This window comes from Muscardinus avellanarius (assembly GCF_963383645.1).
Source record: "Muscardinus avellanarius genome assembly, chromosome: 16".
Classification (NCBI taxonomy): Eukaryota; Metazoa; Chordata; class Mammalia; order Rodentia; family Gliridae; genus Muscardinus; species Muscardinus avellanarius.
Genome location: NC_137802.1, coordinates 69931962 through 69954449, shown reverse-complemented (window position 1 = coordinate 69954449; position 22488 = coordinate 69931962). Strand labels below are relative to the sequence as shown.

Here is a 22488-nt window from a genome sequence, read left to right as displayed (position 1 = left end):
CCCGGGGGCATTCTGCCTCTGAGCTATACCCCCAGCCCTATTTTTTATTCTATTTGTGTGTGTGTGTGTTTGGTACTAGGGGTGGAACCCAGGGTGTTTTCTACCTCCAGGCTATACCCTCAGACCTATTTTATACTTTATTTGGAAACAGGGTCTCACTAAGTTGCTGAGAGCCTCACTAAGTAGCTGAAGCTGGCTTCGAACCTGTGCGATCCTCCTGTCTCCGCCTCCCAAATGCTAGGATTACAAGTGTGCGCCACCACGCCTGGCTCTATTCTTTATTTTGATTTTGTTTTTGTTTTCTTTTTGTGGGTCTAGAGATGGAACCCAGGGGCATTCAACCTCTGAGCTATAGCCCCTGCCCTGTTTTTTATTCTTTGTTTTGAAACCGGGTCTCACTGAGTTGCAGAGGGCCTGAGTAGCTGAGGCTGTCTGCGAACCGCAATCCTCAGGTCTCAGCCTCCCGAATGCTGGGATTACAAGTGTGTGCCACCACGCCTGGCTTTATTCTTTATTTTGAAACACTGAGTTGCACAGGGCCTCACCAACTAGCTGAAGCTGGCCGCCCACCACAATCCTCCTGTCTCAGCCTCCCAAACCTGGGACTACAAGTGTGCACCACTAAGCCCTGCTAACACCTAACTCTAAGCACAGCCTCCGGCGGCTGCAGCCGGCTGTAGCCGAAGACTCCTTCCCTAGTGCTCAGCCCCAGACCCTTGCTCAGATCCCAACTCTCCAGTGACTACTGAGCCTGCCCGGCCTGCCCTTTGCAGCTTGGGTCCTCCTGGTCCTTGGCCATGCTAGCAGATGTAGTCACTCCGCCCCCTCGCTTCCCTCTCCCCAAGGCATCGTCCTGTTTGGCTTTCTTGATAGTAAAACGGGGGATTTCTTCTGAGCCCCCAAGATGAAGCAGGGGGCTTCTTGTCTACAATGAGCGATGACACCCGCAGACTGCAGGAAGGGGAGTAAATGGTTTATTGGAAGCAGCAGGGAATAGGGAAAAGTGGCCGAACACCCCAAAGGGGCTGTCGGAACTCTGGGTCCAGCAGCTGCCTTCAGGACAATACTTGAGGGTAGCCCAAGCCGAATGCCTTCAGTTGCAAGCTGCTTTCTTCCAGAGTCCACGCGATCTGCCAGAAAAGAGGTGCAGGTCACCCATAGGGGCTCTGGTTGTACTAGTATTGGGAAGAGGTTTTAAAATATATTAATGTAGCCAGGTGTGGTGGCGCACGCTTGTAATCCCCGCGCTTGGGAGGCTGAGACAGGAGGATCACACAGGTTCGAAGCCAGCCTCGGCTACTTAGTGAGACCCTGTTTCCAAATAAAATATAAAATAGGTCTGGGAGTGTAACCCGGAGGTAGAAAGCCTCTGGGTTCCACCCCTAGTACCACCAAAAAATAAAATAAAATATATTAATGTACCAGTATTGGGAAAGACTTCCAATTTTAAAAATATATCATTTGTACTAGGAAAACCAGGATTGGCAGAAAGGAAGGACTTGTAATTTACATTTCTAAAGAGAAGGAAGAAAGCTGGAGCCAGGAAAGAGGTTTCTTTACATTTCTAAGGAAAAACAAATGGCCTGAGGGATGGGAGAAAATCCCAGATCCCGAGAAACAATTTCACACATCTTGGGGGGTATGGAACAAGAGGTGCAGAGGGCTATGTTTGGAGGCAGGACAGCCGCCCCCTTCCAGGGCAAATCTGATTGGAGACAACAGAAACTGGGCTAGAGATAGGGCTAGAGATATCTACAGATCAAAGGACCTGCCCTGAACTTGGTCAGGATAAAAACACTCAGTAAACTGGAGTTCTTCCGGTATTTTCATTAGAATTGCCCCCCTGTGCCCCTCTCCGGCACAGGGCTATAACTATCTCCTGTATTTCTATCTTTTTAATAAACTTTAAATCTTCAGCAACTGTCCAAGCTATGCATATTTATTCTTAGCTTAGGACAAGAATCCACGGTTTTTCTGTTTGGAATTACTTCTCCCCTCACACACCAAACACATTTCACCGCAACACTGGCTGGCCTTGATGTCCAGCAGAGGCCTTCAGGTCACTACCCAAGTATAGCCCGAGCCACATGCCCTCAGTTGCACCCTGCCTTCTCTCAAGGCTAATGCGACCTGCCAGAGAGAGAGAAGTTCCCCAAAGGGGAGGGGTTCCCCGAGAGGGAAAAACCGTCTTGGTGGCTGCGCTAGGGGTTTTATAGATGTCTGCGTGTCCTCTGATGGTTGTGGTGAGTTTGGGATCCTGGGAATTCTAGGAAGCAGCTCTCAGAATTTGCATAGGGTATTTGCATGTCCTTTGAGGGGTCTCCTTTCAGTGTCAGACTTGCTCCAGTGATGGCTCCTGGGTTTGATGATTAGTAACCAGAAGGTTTTGTGAAGCTTTTGTCCTTCTTATCTCTGAACCTTGGAAGAGCTGGTCTCTTTTAGGAGCCTTGGAAGTTAATTAGTATTCCTTGTCCCTCAGGAAATTAACTTTTTTCTACCAAGGCCTCTTCCCTATCTGCCTATTTCCTTTCTACCTCCTCAATAGCACGCACCCCAGTGTGAGGTCATCTTTTATTTTAGTGTGTACTGTCTGCTGAGACAGAATGCCTGCTCCCATTCTGGTCACGGCAGCCTCTCCGGCTCCTGCCAGAGGCCCAGGACACAGCAGGCACTCAGTTCCAAATCAATGTGTCAAAAAGCACAGGCCTGTGAGCGAGTGAGCTCCCCGGTGCTGCAAATATTTAAACGAGACTGGATGACCAGAAGCTAGTCAAAGGTCTCTCTACCAGCACGGGTTTGCATTCGGTGGAAGTCTCGCGAGATCACTGGTTTTGTGACAGTCTTTTATTTTTATTATTTATTTATTTATTTGCAGGTCTGGGGATGGAACTCAGCGGCATTCAACCTCCGAGCTACACCCCCAGCCCTCTTTTTTATTCTTTATTTTGAAACCGGGTCTCACTGAGTTGCAGAGGGCCTCACTAAGTAGCTGAGGCTGTCCGTGAACCGCGATCCTCTGGTCTCAGCCTCCCGAATGCTGGGATTCCAAGTGTGCGCCACCGCGCCCGGCTTCTTCAGTCTTTTAGGGAAGCTCATACATAAAACCCTAGCTGCCTGGCGGGGGGTCTTGCCCCTTCACTGCCTCCCCTCTTCCTGACTGCAGTCCCTGCAAACCTCAGGGGAATAAAAGCTGGGCTAAAAGCCCCCCACGTCAGATCCTGTGGCCCAAGTTCTGGCCAGCGGCGCCCCCTGTGGTGGGAGATGGGAGCGCTTCCTAGTGAGCCCCTAAGGAGAAGACCTCCCTGGGCTGAGCACTGAACCTAGCACAGCAGGTAACGAGGCAGGGGGTGGGCTTTGCTCAGGAAACATGTCATAAAGTTGCTTTTTTTTTTCCTTTTTGGTGGGGGGTATTGAACCCAGGGGCATTCTACCGCTGAACTATACCCCCAGCCCTATTTTACTTTAATTTTGAGACTGGGTCTGGCTGAGTTACTGAAGCTGGCCTTGAACTTGTGATCCTCCTATCTCAACCTCCCCAGTACTGGGATTAGAGTGCACCCCCCCCCAGCAATAGAGTCACATTTCAAGGTGTCGCCAGAGCAGGATGGCTTGGAAGGGAGCAGCCTGGGGACCACAGGGAGGCACCAGCTGGTGCAGGGGGCTCATGCCTGTCTTCCCCGTGCTTTGGGAGGCTGAGACAAGAGGATCACAGGTTCGAGGCCGGGCTCAGCAATTTAGTGAGACCCTGTTTCAAAATAAAAAAATGAAAGGTCTGCAGCCGGGCGTGGTGGCGCACGCTTGTAATCCCAGCATTTGCGAGCTGGGCCTGGAGGATCACCCTTTGTGGACGGCCTCAGCAACTTAGTGAGGCCATCTGCAACTCAGTGAGACCCGGTTTCAAAATAAAGAATAAAAATAGCTCGGAGGTCGATGCCCCTGGATTCCATCCCCAGTACTGCAAAATAAATAAATAAATAAAATAAGAGGTCTGCGGGTGTTGCTAGGAGGTAAAATGCCCCTGGATTCAATCCCCAGTACCAAGAAGAAGAGGAGGAGGAGGAAGGGGAAGGAATAAAGGGCCGGCTGGGCCAGGAGGGGGCCAGCCTGGGCCGATAGGTGTTAGGTTCTTTGGGAGAGCATGCCCTATCCCACCAGGAATAAGGATTTGGGGAGAGGAGCTCGTCCTCCCTCCCCCCATCCCGAGAGAGAGGAGGTGGCTGAGTTGCTTGGCTGGGGCGTCTGGGAAGACCGCGACAGCCCTCCACCCTGACTGGCCGCACCCCTCCCCCGTGCACCCAGCCGGCGCCAGCTCTGCCTCACCGACGCCCTGCAGCCCGTTCTCCCCCTGAAAGCAAGAGATGAACAGCTGATTGCCTAATGGAATCCTTCTGGAAGGAGAGAGAGTGTGTCAGGCCCCCAGGAGGTGGCCTCCCCCCACCCTGAACCCCCTGCCTGGCCAGCTCTCTGAAAAGCATTCCTGGGGGGGGGGTGCAGTCACAGCAGGAGGCGGCTCTGGTGCCCACCCGTTGGCTCCAGCTGTCCATTTGTGGGACGCCAGGGCAGAGCCAGCGCCTGGCTCTATCTGTCGGCATCTGCATTCTGTCCCTCTCCAGGACACCTTCCCTCGCACCCTCCCTCCCCTGCTCTTCCATCCCTGGCAGATCATCCCTGGCAGATCAGCCTGGCATGGGCTGTCTACAGAGTCCGGCTTCCAGCGAGCCGAGCCCTTTCCCTCTGCCCTTGGCCCCTGGGGCCGCCGGTCCAGGCCTCCTGGACAGAGGGACTGTCAAACAGAACTTCTCACTTGCCCCTGCTGCCTCCGTTAGAGGAAAAAGCTGGATTAGAAAATGATCCCAGAATACGTAAAGTTGGGGTTCAGTCTCTCTTGGGTAATGAGATGATGCCGCTCTGGCCGCTGCTGTCAGCGGCCCGCCTGGGGGACCGGCCAGGATGACGGCAGCGGACTGGCTCCGCGGGGGTCACCAGTTCATAATTTTCATGACATCCATCTTCTTCGCGGAAAAAATGATGTCGTTTACCAGGCTGCTGGAGCAGAATGCCCAGGTGGCCTGAGCCACGGAAGTGTGTCCTCGCAGCTCCGCGGCTTAGAAGCCCAAGACCAGGGGGTCTGGGCGGGCTGGCGTCGCTCAGGCTTCCAGAGGGCTCCTCCCTGCTCTGCCCTCGCGGGGTCCTTTGTGCGTGTTCCTGCTATCTCTGTGAGTCCAAATTTCTTCTTTATAAGGACAGCGGGCCTTGGATCAGGGCTCGCCCGAATGGCCTTATTTTAACTTAATCGCCCCATTAAGGGCCCGAACTCTAAATACCCCCACACTGCCCGTAGGAGATTGGTTCCAGGACCCCCAGAGGATACGAAAATCCAGAGATGTTCAAGCCCCTTATATAAGACGGTGTCGTGTTTGCATACAGCCTACACAGCCTTCCGTATACTTGGTTTGTGGTGCTAGGGATCAAAGCCAGGGGCATTCTACATCCAGGCTACCCTCTCCAGTCCATATATAGATATAGATATATAATTTTATTTTTTTGGTGGTACTGGGGTTCCTGGAAACCCTTCTACCTCCAGGCTACACTCCCAGACCTATTTTTATACTTATTTTATTTGGAAACAGGGTCTCTTTAGCCAGCACGGCTGGCTTCGAACCTGCGTGATCCTCCTGTCTCAGCCTCCCAAGTGCAGGGATTACAAGCGTGCGCCACCACGCCCAGCTTCATATATATTTTTAAAGTTTTTCTTTTTGTGTGTGTGGCACTGGGGATTGAACCTAGGGGCATTCTACCTTCAAGCTATACCCTCAGCACTATTTTATTTTTACTTGGAAACAAGGTCTGGCTAGGTTAATGAGAGTTTCACTACTTGCTGAGACCGTCCTTGAACCTGCGATCCTCCTGTCTCAGCCTCCCAAGTGCTGGAATTATAAGCATGCACCACCACGCCCAGCTTATATTTTTTATTTTGAAACAAAGTCTTGCTAAATGGCTGAGGCTAAGCCTTGAACCTGCAATCCTCCTCTCTCAGCCTCCCAAATACTGGGATTACAGGCATGTTCCACCATGCCCACCTGACCCCAGGGTATTTTACCAACCCCAAACCATTTTGTGTCCATGTGTATGATACTGGGAATTGAACCCAGGGGCATTCTACCTCTGAGCTCTACCTCCAGCCCTATTTTATTATTTTTCTTTTGGAAATAGGGTCTCACTAAGTAGCTGAGGCTGGCCACAAACCTGCAATCCTCCTGTCTCAGCCTCTGAAGTATTGGGATTACAAGAGTGCACCACCACGCCCAGCTCCAATTTTATTTTTTATTTTGAAATAAGGTTACGCTAAGTTGCCGAGGGCGGCCTCGCACCTGGGAGCCTACTATCTCAGTATGTGGTACACGCCTGTAATCCCAGTACTTGGAAGGCTGCGACAGGAGGTTCCCAGGCTCAAAACCTCTCTCAGCAACCTAGCAAGACCCTGTTTCAAAATGAAAACTAAAAGCCGGGCGTGTAATTACAACGCCCTTGTAATCCCAGTACTTGGGAGGCTGAGACAGGAGGATCGCAGGTTCACGGCCCAGCTCAGCTACCTAGTGAGGCCCTCTGCAACTTAGTGGGACCCTGTTTCAAAATAAAGAATGAAAAATTAAGCTGGGGGTGCAGCTCAGAGGTCCAATGCCCCCGGGTAAATCCCCAGTACCAAAAGAAGAGGAGGAGGAGGCAGGAGGGCTGGGCTGCTCCTGAGCTCCAAGAGTCTCGCCTGCCGCCCGCCCGCCCGTCTCTCATCCGAGCTGTGAGTGAGCTTTGCCACGTGCAGCGCTGCAGGGTGTACAAGCCATGCAATACACGGAACCCGTTAACACTTGGGTGATCCTGTTAACTACGTGTATTTGGCTAGGATATATCTAACTCTGCAGATAAAACACTTCGTTGTCCCCCGTTCTGGCTTCTCTTCCAGGGCACACAATCCGTCATTGGATAAAAGCCCCGACGGGCGCTTTTCCAGTCTAGAGAGCAGATTCTTGGAAGGGAAGTGGGCTTGCCGCATCAAGGGGGGAGGGTCTCTTCCTGCCCCTTGGCAAAGACGCTGCTGTGTGGAACTTGGGAGGGCGGTGGGCTGGGGGATAGAGCTCAATGGAAGAACACTTTCCTAGCCTGGCTAAGGCCCAGGGTTCCACCCTCAGCACTGCAAAAAAAAAAAAAAAAAAAAAAAAAGTTAAATAGGCCTGTATTTTTTGCCAGGTGTGGTGGCACACGCCTGTAATCCCAATACATGGGAGGCTGAGACAGGAGAGTCACGAGTTCAAGGACAGCCCCAGCAAGTAGTAACTCTCATCAACCTAGTGAGACCCTGTTTCCAAATAAGAAAAAAAAAAATCAGGCTAGGGGTGTAGCTCTAAGGTAGAATGTCCCTAGATTCAATCCCCAGTGCCACAATTAATTAATTAATTAATTAGGGCTGGGAGTGCAGCTTGGAGGTAGAATGCCCCTGGGTTCCACCCCCAGTACTGCAAAAAAAAATTTTAAAAAAAGATAAAAAGAACACTGGTCCTTGGCTCCGAGTCCCTGTCACCTTGGCCCGCCAGCGTTAGCCCCGACGTCGCAGCCTCCACCTGCCAGGTGGCCATGGCCGTGGTGACACTGGATCTTCTCTCCTTCCACCCCTCACAACCACTCCAGCCACCATGGTCCAGGTCACCCCTCTCCAGAGAGCCACGGGGCTCAGCCTGCGCTCACTGGTGCCCACACAGCTGTGGAAGTCCCCCCAGGCCTGACGAGCGTCCATTCTCTGCCTGTGGCGCTGACCCCCGTCCTGTCTTGCAGGAGGAGGAGCAGGACTCGGACAGTGAGAAGGGCCGGTCCCCAGCGGAGCCCGAGGAAGACGACGGTGAGTGGGACTGGCCCCAGGCCGCGGCCTTGCCCCTCCCCGGGGTGCACCAAGCCGGGTCGGGATACCTGGGGCTGGCAGTTTGAGGGCAGTAAAGGGATGGTGTCCTGAGGAACAGGAGCCTGGGGTCAGCCCACTCCCGTGCCCCCCGCGTGCCACCCAGCGCCCTTACGTTCTTCATCAGCGAAACGAGCATCTGGAGCCAGGCATGTGGCGCACGCTAGTAATCCCAGTACTTGGGAGGCTGAGAAAGGAACATGGTGGTTTGATGACAGCCTCAGCTACTTAGGAGGCCCTCTGCAACTTGGTGAGACCGTTTCAAAATAATTACACAGGGCTGGGGTGTAGCCCGGAGGTAGAATGTCCCTGGGTTCAATCCCAGTAAAACACACACACACACACACACGCACGCACGCACGCATGCACACACACAATGAACATCTGCAGCCATGCAAAATCCTGCTTCAAAATAAAAAAAAAATTTTTTAAAAAGGCCAGGCGTGGTGGCGCACGCTTATAATCCCAGCATTCGGGAGGCTGAGACCGGAGGATCGCAGTTCTTGACAGCCTCAGCTACTTAGCAACTCAGTGAGACCCGGTTTCAAAAATAAAAAGACTAAGAAATAGGGCTGGGGGTGTAGCTCTGAGGTAGAGAATGCCCCTGGGTTCCATCTCCATTAAGCAGGGGGGGAGGGGGAAGAATTACATAGGGCTGGGGTACAGCTCGGAGGTAGAATGCCCCTACGTTCAATCCTTATTATCTATGGAAAGACAGAGAGACAGACAGACCCCGGGACCCTGCCTGCCTTCCCAGCTCCCCCATTCTACGAGGCTGTGGGAAGGGAGAGGGGGCACCAAGAACACGGGCAAAACTGAAAGGTTCCACCGTGCCCTGGACAGACAGACAGACAGACAGATGGGCGGACATGCGCAGAGTGGGCAGGGCTGCCAGCTGTCACGTATTTCTTTCAAAAAACAGCTGGAGCAGGGATACAGAGATTGTCACCATTCGTTAGATCTGACGAGTGCACCAGAGCTGTTGCTGTCCGTGTGTGTGTATATGTTTGAAGTATTTCATAATGTGTGTGTATGGCACTGGGGATTGAGTGGAGGGGCACCCGCCCTCCAAGCTGCACCCCCAGCCCTGTTTTTGTTTTTATTTTGCACCAGGTCTCACTAGTGAGCCTCACTGCTTTCTGAGGCTGTCCTTGAACCTGCGATGCTCCAGTCTCAGCCTCCCAAGTATTGGAATTACAAGCGTGCGCCACCACGCCCGGCCAACATATTTCATAATTTTTATAAGCAGCAAGACTGGTCGGGGCTTTCAGCTGGCCTCCGGCAGGTGTGGTAGAAAGAGAGGGAGATGGAGGATTCCGCAGCTGAGGCTGCAGTGGGCACCATCGGGGCGGAGCTGCCCCCGAGGGCCCCAGTCCAGCAGGGCTGTTGGTTCTGTCCGCATCCTCCGCTGGGGTGGGCTGGAGTTCTAGGCGCAGGCGGCCAAGAGCCGGGGACACAGGCCCTGGGGCCAGAAGGACCTCGCTTTGTGCTGTGGGTTCTCTTAGATTATTGGTTGGTTGGTTGGTTAGTTGGTTGGTTGGTACTGGGATGGAACCCAGGGCATTCCAACTCTACCTCCAAGCTTTTTTTTTTTTTTAAACTGGCTCTCTCTAAGTTGCTGAAGCTGGCCTTAAACCCGTGATCCTCCTGCCTCAGCCTCCCAAGTACTGGGATTACAGGCATGCGCCACCACCGTACCGGGCTTTCTCAGACCATCTTGGCGTTTGAGACTCCCTGGAACCTTGGCCCCGCCACTTGGGGCCAGGATGCTGTCGGTGACTCTGGACACAGGATGCTGACGGAGACTGGAGGCCCCTGGGTGTGGCCGAGGAGAGAGGCCGCTCTTCCAGGGGTGCCAGCCCCGGCCCAGCCGTGGGATTCTCGCCGTGCCCACCCTTCGTCCTCATCAAGCTGCTGTCCCGGGCCCTCCCCCACGCCTCCTGTCATCTGTGCTGTGGTGGAGGGAGGGGGAGGAGATGGTCCCAGCTGTCAGAGGGAGTACTTACAGCCCTGGCTCCTCTGCCCGCCCGCTCCGCCTCCCAGGATAATTGATTAGTGTCGCTCTGATGGCTTTGCTGAGCAGCTGGGTGGATTCAGATAGACTGGAAGAGGAAGCGTCTGGTCCCCAGGGGCTCACACATCCACCCTCCTGATCTAGGGGAATTGGATGCGGCCGCGGATGGCTGCCCCCACCCCCACCCCACGCACACGCTCCCTCCTGATTAAGTTAAAGCCTCTGCCGCCCGTCCGCCCGCTGGGTCCGGCTCAGAAGATGTAAAGCCAATCAGGTCTGCCCCATAAACCAGACCCTGCACTGGAGCCAAGATGGCGGAATGGACGTTTTGCTTTGCTGAAATGCAGTGACACGGTGAACCTAAGGTTGAGGGCGGTTGGTTGTCTACATCCCTGGGCTCACCCTGAGCCACAGGGGTCACTGCACCGCAGCCTGCCTGCCAGACCTCCCCGCGTGGCTCCAGGTAGAGACAGACAGACAGACAGACAGACAGACACACACACACACACACACACACACACACACACACACTTTGTTCCCGCTCAACTTCCTGTGACTCAGATTCTCTGTTTTGTTTTGTTTTTTGTTTTCTTTTCTTTTTCCTTTCCTTTTTTTTTTTTTTTTATGGTTCTGGGATGGAACCCAGGGGCATTCTACCTCTGAGCTACACCCCCACCCCAATTTTTTTATTCTCTATTTTTTTGTTTGTTTGTTTTTGGTGGTACTGGGGATGGAACCTTTTTTGGTGGTACTGGAGATGGAACCCTTCTACCTCTGGGCTACACTCCCAGACCTATTTTATATTTTGTTTGGAAACAGGGTCTCTTAAGAGAGAGGCTGGCTTCAAACCTCCTGTCTCCGCCTCCCAAGCGCGGGGATTACAAGCGTGCACCACCACGCCCGGCCTTTATTCTCTATTTTGAAACAGGGTCTCACTAAGTACCTGAGGCTGGCCATGAACCATGATCCTCCTGTCTCAGTCTCCCAAATGCTGGAATTACAGCTTTCATTCTTTTTTTTTTTTTTTTTTTTTTGCAGTACTGGGGATGGAACCCAGGGGCATTCTACCTCTGAGCTACACCCCCAGCCCTATTTCTGATTCTTTATTTTGAAACCGGGTCCCACTGAGTAGCTAAGGCTGTCTGCGAACCGTGATCCTCTGGTCTCAGCCTCCTAAATGCTAGGATTACAAGCGTGCACCACCACGCTCGGCTTGCTTCCAGATTTCTAATTACCTTGTGTGTGTGGTGGTGGTGGTGTGTGCTGGAGAGGAGCGTGGTGGATGTGATGCCCCTGGGCGGCAGGGCCGGCTTCCAGGAGGACGGGGTCCCTGGGGCCCCTGTGCTTCCTGAGATAAGCGAGGTGCCTGTCTGCCACAGCTGCCTGATTAGCACAGTGGCCGGCCGCGGTAGGACTGAGAGATGAGGCGGGACAGGCAGGCAGCCCTGCGGCCGGCTCAGCCCGGCCTGGGAGGGATACGGCCGTGTGTGGGGAGTAGCTTCTCTCCGGCTTTATCACTCGCATCCAAATGTATGTGGGGTGAACCTGGAGGCCGGCGCTGGGGTGCCGGGCCCTCTCTGAGGCTCAGGCCGTACCCAGCGGGCACTGGGGCATGCACAGGACCTGACTGCTTTGGGTTGTTTTCATTTTTTGCTTCTGGAGCCTGAACCTAGGGGTGTTCCACCTCTGAGCCACATCCCTAGTCCTTTTAGTTTCGAGACAGGCTCCTACAAAATTACTGAGGGTCTCACTAAATTGTTGAGGCTGGCTTCGAACCTTCGATCCTCTCGTCCCAGTCTCCCAAGCACTCGGATGACATGTATGTGCTACAACGCCCAGCCGTGGGTTTCTTCTAAAAACTAACAAAAGTCGGGCCAGGTGTGGTGGTGCACGCTTTAATCCCAGCATTCAGGAGGCTGAGACTGGAGGATCCGAGGCCCTTTGCAACTCATGGAGACCCTGTTTCAAAACGAAGAATAAAAAAAGCCGGGCGTGGTGGTGCACGCTTGTAATCCCAGCATTCTAAGGCTGAGACTGGAGGATCACGGTTCTAAGGCTGAGACTGGAGGATCGCGGTCCTCAGTTGCTTTGTGAGGTCCTTTGCAATTCAGTGAGGCCCTGTTTCAATATAAAGAATAAAAAAAATAGGGCTGGGGGTGTAGCTCAAAGGTAGAATGCCCCTGGGTTGGCTGGGGTGTAGCTCAGAGGCAGAGTGCCCCTGGGTTCCATCCCCAGTAACACACACACACACATACACACACACACACACACACACACACACACACACAACTAAAAATAAAAAATAGGACTGGGGGTATAGCTCAGAGGTAGAATGCCCCTGGGTTCCATCCCCAGTACCACAAAAATAAAAATAAAAATAAAAGATAGGACTGGGGATTCTAACTCAGAGATAGAGCATCCCTGGGTTCGGTCCCCAGTGCCAAAAAATAAATGCATACATAAAAATACAACAGAAGGCCCAGGCCCAAGCTGGGTGAGTGGCCGCTCTCTGGCCCCGCGGGTTCTCACGCTGTCTCCCCTCCACAGGAGAGGGTTTCTCCTTTAAATACAGCCCCGGGCAGCTGAGGGGCAACCAGTACAAGGAGATGCTGACCAAGGAGGAGCTGGAGGAGGAGCAGAGGTAGGCTCCCGCGCCAGGACGGCTGCTACAATGCCCGGGGTGGGCGCCCAGCACCGTCCCCTTGGGTGGGGTGGCCGGAGGGGCCATGGGGCTTGTTTCTACATTCTCCCCTCTCCCGGATCCCCCCACGTTTAAAAAAAAATGAGATGCCAGGAACGAGGCCGCAGCAGACGCTCACTTAGGCGTAGAGTCGGTGACAAAACCCATCCATCACCGGGCAGAGGGGATGCTCCGCGCTCATCCATTAGGCGGCTCGCAGCCCCCCCCCCGCCCCCACCCGGTGCGCGCTGCCCCCCGGAGCCTCAGACCTTGCAGCTGCGCCGCTTCCCCTGTGTAGAGTCGGGCTGTCTGCACCCCAGCATCCCGCCAGACTCCCCCTGCCCGCCCATCGCTTCTCCATCCATCCGCCCAGGGGACAAAGAGAGGGACACCAGGGCTGGCCACCAGGTGGCGCTGCACCGCCGGGGACCTGGGGACCGACCATCCAAGCAGCCTTTAGGAAAGTGGGAGCTGCCCCCTTTCTGAGCCTGGACCACCCGTCAGCCCTGCACCGGGGGCACCCAGCCTGGCTTCACCCTGGGGCGGGGGGTGGCTGCTAGGCCCAGACAGGAGGGAGGCCTCCCACCGGAGCCCCTGGATGACCCCCTTTGCTGCCTTTATATTTCAGGATTGAGCTGACCTCTGACCTCACTTTCCTGTAGCGAGTTCCCTAGGTCCTGAGCCACAAACACTCTTGCAAAACCTTTTGGTAAGGAGCCTGATTTCCTAGACTAGCGGTGCTTTTCCCACACTGTCTTACTGTGTCCCGGCACCACCGCCGTGGCCTGGGAGCCCCCCCCCCACTCCCTCATAACTGGTCCACTCATTCACGTGCTCCAGGGAGGAGTCCTAGGCACAGAGGGCCCCTTCCACCCTCCCCGGCATGGTGGCATGCACCTGTAACGCCAGTTCTGGGGAGGCTCAGACAAAAGGATCGCAGGCTCGAGACCAGCCTCAGCAACTTAGTCAAACTGTATTTCAAAATTAAAACCAAAAATAGGGCTGGGGGTGTAGCGCAGAGGTAGAATGCCCCTGGGTTCAATCCCCAGTTACACACACACACAAACACACACACACACACACACACACACCCCACAAAGGGGCCTTTCCTCGCAGCAGAAGGCTCTAGAGGCAGAATTCAGCCCCCAGTGGGCCTGCTCATCGGGGCGCTAGGGCCCCTGCAGAGTCAAGAAAGGATGCGGGTGCAGTCACCCCACCACCTTATGGGGTTCCCGAGGTGAGGCGTCTGGTCAGGCCGCAGGGCGGGCACCCCGAGAGCAGCCCGTGCACCTGAGTTTTGATCCTCAGAGCCAGGACTGCGGACCATCACGGGGCTCCCCTGGCCTGCTGCACACCAACAGCACCCCAGGGCCCAGCCACGGCCACCTTCACTCGCTGCCCCGCGCCTGGCCGGAGCTGCTCTGGAGCCGCGAGGCAGAGCTGAGAAGCCGCATGGCCACAGACCCCCGCGGTGCCCGGCCCAGGGCGGGACAGAGAGGGCTCAGCACACCTGCCATCTCCAAGGCCCCTGTGGACGCCGAGACAGGACGGGGCTTTATTCTGTGCTAGGTGGATGCCCCGTGTGGACCTGGGGCGCCATTAGACTAGGACGGACCAGTGAGAGGCCCCGGGCTGAGGCCTCTGCCCCCGCCGCCCTGTTCAGGGCAGCTTGGAATCGGAGGACAAATCCCTTCTGCGCTGTTTTCAAAGTGTGCAGACTCTCCCGGGCTGGAGGGCTTCCCCCTCGGCCTTTGCCGTCCATCCTGTGGGGTGGACACTGCCGAGGAGCCCCTCTTGGGGTGAGGGAGGGTCCCCCGCTCTTCACGTGCACCCGCCCTGCAGCCATCACCGTGTGCTGAGTTGAGGAGAGACTGGTGAGGCCGGGCAGGGCTGGAGTTCACCCACATCCATCACCACCCTCGCCACGCACGCTTCCCGAGGCGCATGCATGCCACCGCCACCTGCTTGCTCCCTCCTGCCCCGCATGTGCCCGTGCGTGCGTGCGTAGGTACGTAGCTGCCTGGGACCTGGTGGCGATGCTGGGGTTTGCAGAGGCAGGGCAGTTTGGCTTTCTCTTTTCAGCGTGAGAGTTTCTGTGGGCTGAGGGCTGGGGCGGCCGCAGGCTGCAGGACAGTTCTGGGCCCGGATGAGCCCAGGGAGCTGCCCTAGAATTAACTAACCTAGGAAAAACCACACGGCAGCCAGGCTCGTGGCGCAGGCCTGTAACCCCGGTGCTTGGGAGGCTGAGATGGGAGGATCATAGGTTCGCGGACAGCCTCAGCAAGTAGTGAGCCTAGTAGACCCAGTTTCAAGTTAAACATAAAAAAATAGGGCTGAGGTTATAGCTCAAAGGTAGAAGGCCCCTGTGTTCAATCCTTAGTACCCAAAACAAAAAAAGACACAAATGCTCTTTTCCACCTGCTGGCCCTAAGGCAGCAACGGGGCGGGATGCCATTCTGTCTGTCCAGTTTTTCCCCACCGACTGCCTCTTTCTGACTACTTCTGGGGATCGGGGTGCCCTGTTGGGTGGCAGGTTCGTTAATAGATAAATGCTGGGGGTCCCTGGCTTTAAGTGTATTCGCTCAGCTGGGCATCGTGTCACACACCTGTAATCCTAGTACTTGGGAGGCTGAGATGGACAGATCACAAGTTCAAGGCCAGCCTCAGCAACTTAGTGAGGCCTTCAGAGTAACTTCGTGGATGGCTGGCTCAAAATAATAATAATAATAATTATAATAATAATTATTATTATTATTATTATTCTATGTTTGTGTAGCTCACCATCACTATAAATTACATAAAAATTTAAAAAAATAAAATAGGGCTGGGGATACAGCTCAGAGGTAGAACACCCCTGGGTTTGAGTGCCAGTACCACACAAAAATATTTTTGTTAGCTGGGCCGCCATATCTGCGCCTAGATCCCAAGTCAGTCGTAGTGCCCTGCTAGGGTGCTCCGCAACGGCTTGGTCACGGGGTTTCAGGGCCCGGAGCCCCACACGAGGCCCCCTCCACCCTGAGCTTACTAGGGCATTTGCACCCTTAGAACTGCTCACAGATAAAACCCCAGTGCCCAGGCCCCGGGCAAGCAGTCGGGTGTGTAAAGACCCCGCTGGGGTGTCTGTTTATCGCCTCCGCTCCCTCTGGGATGCTCCCAGCACTGGCTCTGCCTCTGGGCGGTCCTGGCTTCCCGCAGCATTTGTGGGAGCGCAGTGTGGCTGGGACGGTCTACTTGCAGGCTGCCGATGGCCTGCCAGGGCAAGAGGCCTCCCGGGTCCCCAGAGAGCGAAGCCGGCACGGCTCGGCTGGCTTCGTAGCTTGGCACAAAAAAGAAAAGGCCCGGCTCTTGGCTCCCTCCCACCAGTCCTTCCTTCCCGGCTGCTCTCAAGGAAAAAGTGGAGCCCAGCTTGTAGGCTAGGCAGGCCCTGAGATGGCCGGGGCCCCGCACCCCCGCCCTGGAAGGCCACAGGACGGCCCTGCCTCCTCTGGAAGTGGACAAGACAACAGGGGAGGGGTTTGTGTGATACAACGGGGAAGGGGAGGAAGCAGAAGCGGAGGGACCAGATCCGTGAGGCTCTCCTGGTGGTTCTGCCTGATGCGTCCAGGAGACCCAAGGACCCACCTGCCCGGCAACTGCGGGCTCTGGCTGGACATGCAAACAGTTACTCCGACCTCCAGCAGAGGGCGACGGAGGCACAGGCTTCGGTCCCCGGCCGGCGCGCCTGCAAACTTTTGGTGGCCGGGTGTCAGTATCCTCAGGGGGCTCAAAACAGCCGGGGGAAACCGGGCATCCTCGAGGGTGATAGGAGCACCGGGGATGCCTCGCGCAGACTCTCTTGTTGCAGGGAATGAGAGGCCACTGACAAGCTTTGGAGAGACCAGCTCAGGCCAGCGCCGGCCTCTGCCATCCCCAGCATCGTCCACTGCGCCTCTCCTCTCCCACCGCCCTTGTAAGACGATGGAGTGAAACACATTATCCTTTTCTCCCTATCTCTCTTTACAGAACCGAGGAATAATGGCGTTATTCTTAGCTCCTCCTCCTCCCGAAGGCTTTCCTTTTGGCATCTTAAAAGCTTGAGAGATAAAAACGGAGCCCCACCCCCCTGAAAGAAGCCCCTGCAGGCTCCAGGGGGTTGGGGGACGGGTCTTGCTACAGATCTGCTGAGATGTAGACCCCCCCCCCATATCGGGAATCCCTTGGCGAGCGGGGTCCTGGGGGGGGGGTCTTTAGTGCTTCGTGTCCTTCAGCCCCATTTCGTGGGACGGTTTTGTTAAATCGAAGGTTTGAAAAGACTCAGCTCAAGCCGGGCGCGGCAGCACGTGCCTGGGATCCCAGTACTCGGGGAGGCTGAGACAGGAGGGTCACAGGTGCGAGGACAGCCTCCACAAGTAGCGAGACGCTCGTCAACCGAGTGTTACCCGGTTTTCAAACAAAAATAAAACAGGGCTGGAGATGCAGCTTGAGGCAGAATGCCCCAGGGTCCGATCCCTAGTGCCACACACAAAAAAAGACGGAGCTCAGACCCAGGACTTGGGTTTTCCTTGCCACGCAAACGTGCCCTCCACAGACCGTCTACACCTTAGACACCACCGAATTCAGCGGATCCAGTGTTCCTAAATCAGAGTACAGTGTCCCAGGCTCCCCCTTTTTCCCCTCGCTGAAGCCAGACCCCAAAGGGCAGATGAGCTCCCCTGTGCCCGCCAGGTCAGGGTGGCCGACCGCGCCCTCTTCCTCGGGGAATGCCCCCCTCTCTGGCTGGCAGTCACTGGTTAGCGGAGGAGCCCGCTTGTTGCTGGGCAGCAGAAAGCTGGTATCGGTTTCACGCAGTCCTCCTTTCTCCTTAGGAGGCCATGTGGTCTGTTCTCTTGCTTGTTGAGAGGCCTTTCAATGAACACCCTTACCAGCTCAGCAGAATCTCCACTTAGGCTCTGGCAAAAGCAATAATAATAGTATTATCTCCCATAGTGCTATGTGAGCCGGGGCTGGTGGTACACGCCTGTCATCCCAGGACGTGGGAGGCTGGAAGGGGGGAGCATTGCAGGTTTGAGGCCAGCCTCGGCAACTTAGACCCTCAGCAATTTTGCAAAAATTCAAAAATAAAAGAGGTCTGGGGGCATTGCTTGGAGGTAGAATGTCTCTGAGTTCAATCCCCAGTACCTCCAAAAAAAAAAAAAAAAAAGTTTTAGCCGGGCGTGGTGGCGCACGCTTGTCATCCCCGCGCTGGGGAGGCGGAGACAGGAGGATCGCGCGGGTTCGAAGCCAGCCTCAGCTACTTAGTGAGGCTCTCGGCAACTTAGTGAGACCCTGTTTCCAAATAAAATAGAAAATAGGTCTGGGAGTATAGCCTGGTAGAAAGCCCCTGGGTTCCACCCCCAGTACCACAAAAAAGAAAAGTTTTAGCTGGAAATAGATTTCTGGATTAAGCCTTTTCCTGGAAGGAATCGTAGTTAGCACTTCACCAGAAAGATAGGCCCCAGGTCAGTCTCTTGGCCTTCTATATCGGATAATATTTATACTATAACAAAATCACCTGCAGCCCGCAGATCTGTTGCTGAGACATTTTTTTCGGAAGCAGAAAGTTTACAGAAAAACTTGGCATTTCACGGAAGGCCGGGGCTGCCCGGCACAGACTCCGAGGGCCTCGTCCTTGGGCCGGCGCCCTCGGGACGGGGCAGGCGCCAAAGCTGCGGCCACAGCTGATGTCTGACGCGGAGCCGCTCCACAAACAACATGTCGCAGCGGGTCTTCCGTAGCAATAATGGCGTCCTCTGCAGACCCTGACTAACAGGAGTGACCTCCGCCGAGGCCGGCCTCCAGCTGGGCCTCCAGGCCTGCAGCACGGCTCCGCGCTCTGGCCGCGGCGCCTCTGTCCAGTCCAATAAACTTCGAGTAGATGGCGTCAGTCACCGTGTGTTTTTTCAGTTTGCTTTATTTATTTATTTATTTTATTTATTTCTTTTTTTTGGGGGGGTCTGGGGGTGGAACCCAGGGGCATTAGACCTCTGAGCTACACCCCCTGCCCTATTTTTTATTCTTTATTTTGAAACCGGGTCTCACTGAGTTGCAGAGGGCCTCACTAAGTAGCCGAGGCTGTCCGCGAACCGCGGTCCTCCGGTCTCAGCCTCCCGAATGCTGGGATGACAAGCGTGCGCCATCACACCCGGCTTTGTTTATTTTTGAAGGAATGTCTTTGGAACCCGTTAACCTATGTGTGCTGCACTCTTTCATTTTGATGTTTACTCTGGCAAAGTGTGAAGTTCAGGTTCCTACCCTGTCAGAAACACAGTGGCAAGCCGAGCGCGGGGCCCACGCCTGTGACCCCAGTACTCGTGAGGCTGAGACAGGAGGACCGCAGGTGTGAGGCCAGCCTCAGCAACTTAGTGAGACCGTTTCAAATGAAAAGAGAAAAGGGCTGAGATGTAGCCCAGCAGTAGACTGACTCCACCCAAGCTGCTCAGCACACACCCTTTTAATTCATTTATATTGTTTTACTTTATTTAATAGAGATTGAGCCCCGGGGCATTCTCCCTCCTAGAAACACCTCCAACCCTTCTTACTTATTGTTGAAACAGGGTCTCACTAAGTTGCCGAGGGGCTCCCTAACTGTCTCAAGCCTTTAATCCTTCTGTCTCAGCCTCTGAGTACAGGGTACAGGCAGGCTCCGCCACATCCAGCTCAAAGCTGTGTTTGCTTTTGTTTATTGGTACTGGGTTTTCAACCTGGGGTATTCTACCTCCAACCTACACCGCCCACCCCCACCCCCTCCTCCTCTTTAATTTTGAAACTAGGTCACTCTAAATTTACGAGGCTGGCTTAGGCCGGGCACAGTGGCGCACGCTTGTAATCCCAGGGCCTGGGAGGCTGAGACAGGAGGATCGTGCAGGTTCGAAGCCAGCCTCAGCTACTGAGTGAGGCTCTCAGCAACTTAGTGAGACCCTGTTTCCAAATAAAATATAAAATAGGTCTGGGAGGATAGCCCGGAGGTGGAAAAGACCCTGGGTTCCATCCCCAGAACCACACACACACACACACAAAAAAAAATTAAATTCTGAGGCTGGCCTTGAACCTGTGATCCTCCTGTCTCAGCCTCCCATGTACTGGGATTATAGGCCTGCGCCACCACATCCAGCCTGTGAGCTGACCGGAGAAGACCACTCGGGAGAGTGACTGAGAGGTCCCAGCCTGCAGGGTGGCTTACCTTGCCTTAAGGTGGCAAGCTGGCATATGGGAGGCAGGACCTGCAGACAAAGAAACAGAAAAGGCCAGGATGCCAAGGCCGGCCACGCACACTGACCTCCACGGGGCCAGAGCAAACAAACCCCACCACGCTGTGCCCTGGCTCCAGCTGCAGATCCCATCCCGCCTTCAAATTTGCTTTGGGAGCTGCCCTGCGCTGGTCAGATGGTGTGGTGTCAACACCGCGGCCAGGCTCTGTCCACATCCGCTCTCGGGCTGAGGGGCAGGGCCACCGCCTGCCACCTGGCATTTCTGTGCAACTTAGAAAAAGGCAGAAGTATCCTGGCGCGGTGGCGCGCGCTTGTGATCCCGGTACTTGGGGGGCTGAGACAGGAGGATCGCGGTTCGCGGACAGCCTCGGCTACTTAGTGAGGCCCTCTGCAACTCAGTGAGACCCGGTTTCAAAATAAAGAATTAAAAAATAGGGCTGGGGGTGTAGCTCGGAGGTTGAATGCCCCTGAGTTCGATCCCCAGACCCGCAAAAATTAAAATAAAAAAAGAATAAAAAATAGGGCAGGGGTGTGGCTTTGAGGTCAAATGCCCTGGGTTCCATCCCAGGACTGAAGGGAGGGAGGGAGGGAAAGAGGGAGAGAGGGCAGCAGGAAACGGGTCTCCCCTGGGTGGGGAAATCCCTGGGCCGGGACTTCAGCCTGCTCTTGCCCCTTCGCCAAGCACTCCTGCCTGCACATCTGTAGCCACACATCTGTCTGCGCCCCCACTTCTCAGCCCGCAACGCTGCTGCCTTACTTCCGGCTCAGCCCTCTGCACTGAGGCCGTTTCAGACCCTTTCTTTGCAGGCTCTCAAGCCACTTAGTGGGACGTGTTCTCTCCTCCTCTTCGCCTCTCTGAGATGCGCAACCAATAATAAAAAGAAGCCAGAGGTGGCCTTACACCTCTATCACCCCAGTATTTGGGAGGCCGAGACAGGAGGCTCGTGGGTTTGAGGCCGGTGTTAGCAACTTAGCGAGCCCCTGTTTCAGGAATAATTAAAATAAAATAGGGCTGGGGGTATATTTCAGAAGCAGGATGTCCCTGGGTTCAATTCCCAATACCCAAATGAATGAATAAATAAAATGTCATCAGGTGTGGTGGCACACACTTGTAATCCCAGTATTTGAGAAGCTGAGACAGGAGGATTGTAGGTTTGCAGCCAGCCTCAGCTTCTTAGTGAGACCCTGTTTCCAAATAAAGAATAAAAACTAGAGCTGGGAGCCGGGCGTGGTGGCGCACGCTTGTAATCCCCGCGCTTGGGAGGCTGAGACAGGAGGATCGCGCAGGTTCGAAGCCCGCCTCAGCTACTGAGTGAGGCTCTCAGCAACTTGGTGAGACCCTGTTTCCAAATAAAGTACAAAAAAGGCCTGGGAGTATAGCCCGGAGGTAGAAAAGCCCCTGGGTTCCACCCCGAGTATCACAAAAAAATAAATAAAACTAGGGCAGGGGATATAACTTGGCGGTAGAATGCCCCTGGGTTCAAACTGAAAAAAAAAATGTAAAGAGGGGGTATTCATTTCGAGTCAACCCTCCATGCCAGTCTGGTATGGAGCTGTATTTCTATTTTCTGTATTTCTATCTTTCTAATAAACTTCTTTAAATCTTCAAAAAAAATGTTAAAAAATAAAAAATACAATGAGGTACATTGGGAGACTGAGGCGTGGTCAACCGAAGTGATACTTGGGGTGTCCAAACCTCCACAGAAAACCTGAGGCTTAGAGTTTCACTGTAGTGTGTGCTAGAGCAAACCAGCTCCTGTATTTTATTTTATTTTATTTTTTATTTTTTATTTTTTATCTTTTTTTTTTGCGGGTCTGGTGATGGAACCCAGGGGCATTTGACCTCTGAGCTACACGCCCTGCCCTATTTTTTATTCTTTATCTTGAACGGGGTCTCACCGAGTTGCAGAGGGCCTCACTAAGTAGCTGAGGCTGTCCGCGAACCGCGATCCTCCAGGTCTCAGCCTCTGGAATGCTGGGATGACAGGCGTGCGCCACCACGCCCGGCAGCTCCTGTATTTTAAATGGTGTTTGATATCGTTTTCTTATTTAGAAAAGCCAAAAGCAGTAACTAACAACAGACCAGAACAGTCCCCGCGCCGCAGGCTGCGCACAGCCTTTTGCCCAGTCAGGCGCACCTTTTTCCTCGTGTCCTTTCTTCTCGACAGAATTCAGAAAGAGCAGCTGGCTGCCATCTTCAAGCTCATGGCGGACAACAAGGAGACGTTTGGCGAGATGTCCGACGGTGACGTACGAGAGCAGCTGAGACTCTACGACATGTAGGCCCGCCGCCCAGCGAGACTCACGCCATGCTGACTGCCACTCCGACATGAATGGCAGACATCCTGACTGCCATTCCGGGGCTCTGTCCTGACTCTCGGCCTGAGCACTTGTTATTTGCAGACTCCTGTAGGCATGACTGTATCTTATAAACATAGACATAGACATATATTTAATGTGGGTTTGCTCGGTTCTTGCAATGTACATATTATTTTAGAGGAGTCAACATGGTTTTCTTCAAAGGAGGAAATCCCTGGCGTCTCCCCCTTCTGCTCGCTGCTGAGGTGGCAGCTGGCGCTTGGGTAATGCGCTGAGACCCTCTGATCAATCCAACCTCCTG

At 54.3% G+C, this 22488-nt stretch overlaps 1 protein-coding gene across 1 annotated transcript in view; it reads left to right on the top strand.

Moving 5' to 3' along the window:
* Positions 1-22244, top strand: part of MXRA7 (matrix remodeling associated 7) — a gene marked incomplete at its 5' end in the record, with an annotated part of 30781 nt that extends 8537 nt beyond the window's left edge. The window contains 3 exons of the mRNA XM_080712243.1: positions 7828-7891; positions 12510-12603; positions 22037-22244. Coding sequence (XP_080568369.1) covers positions 7828-7891; positions 12510-12603; positions 22037-22151 — 273 coding nt within the window. The 3' untranslated portion in view covers positions 22152-22244. The remainder of the gene's footprint in view (positions 1-7827; positions 7892-12509; positions 12604-22036) is intronic.
* Positions 22245-22488: the final 244 nt, after the last annotated feature.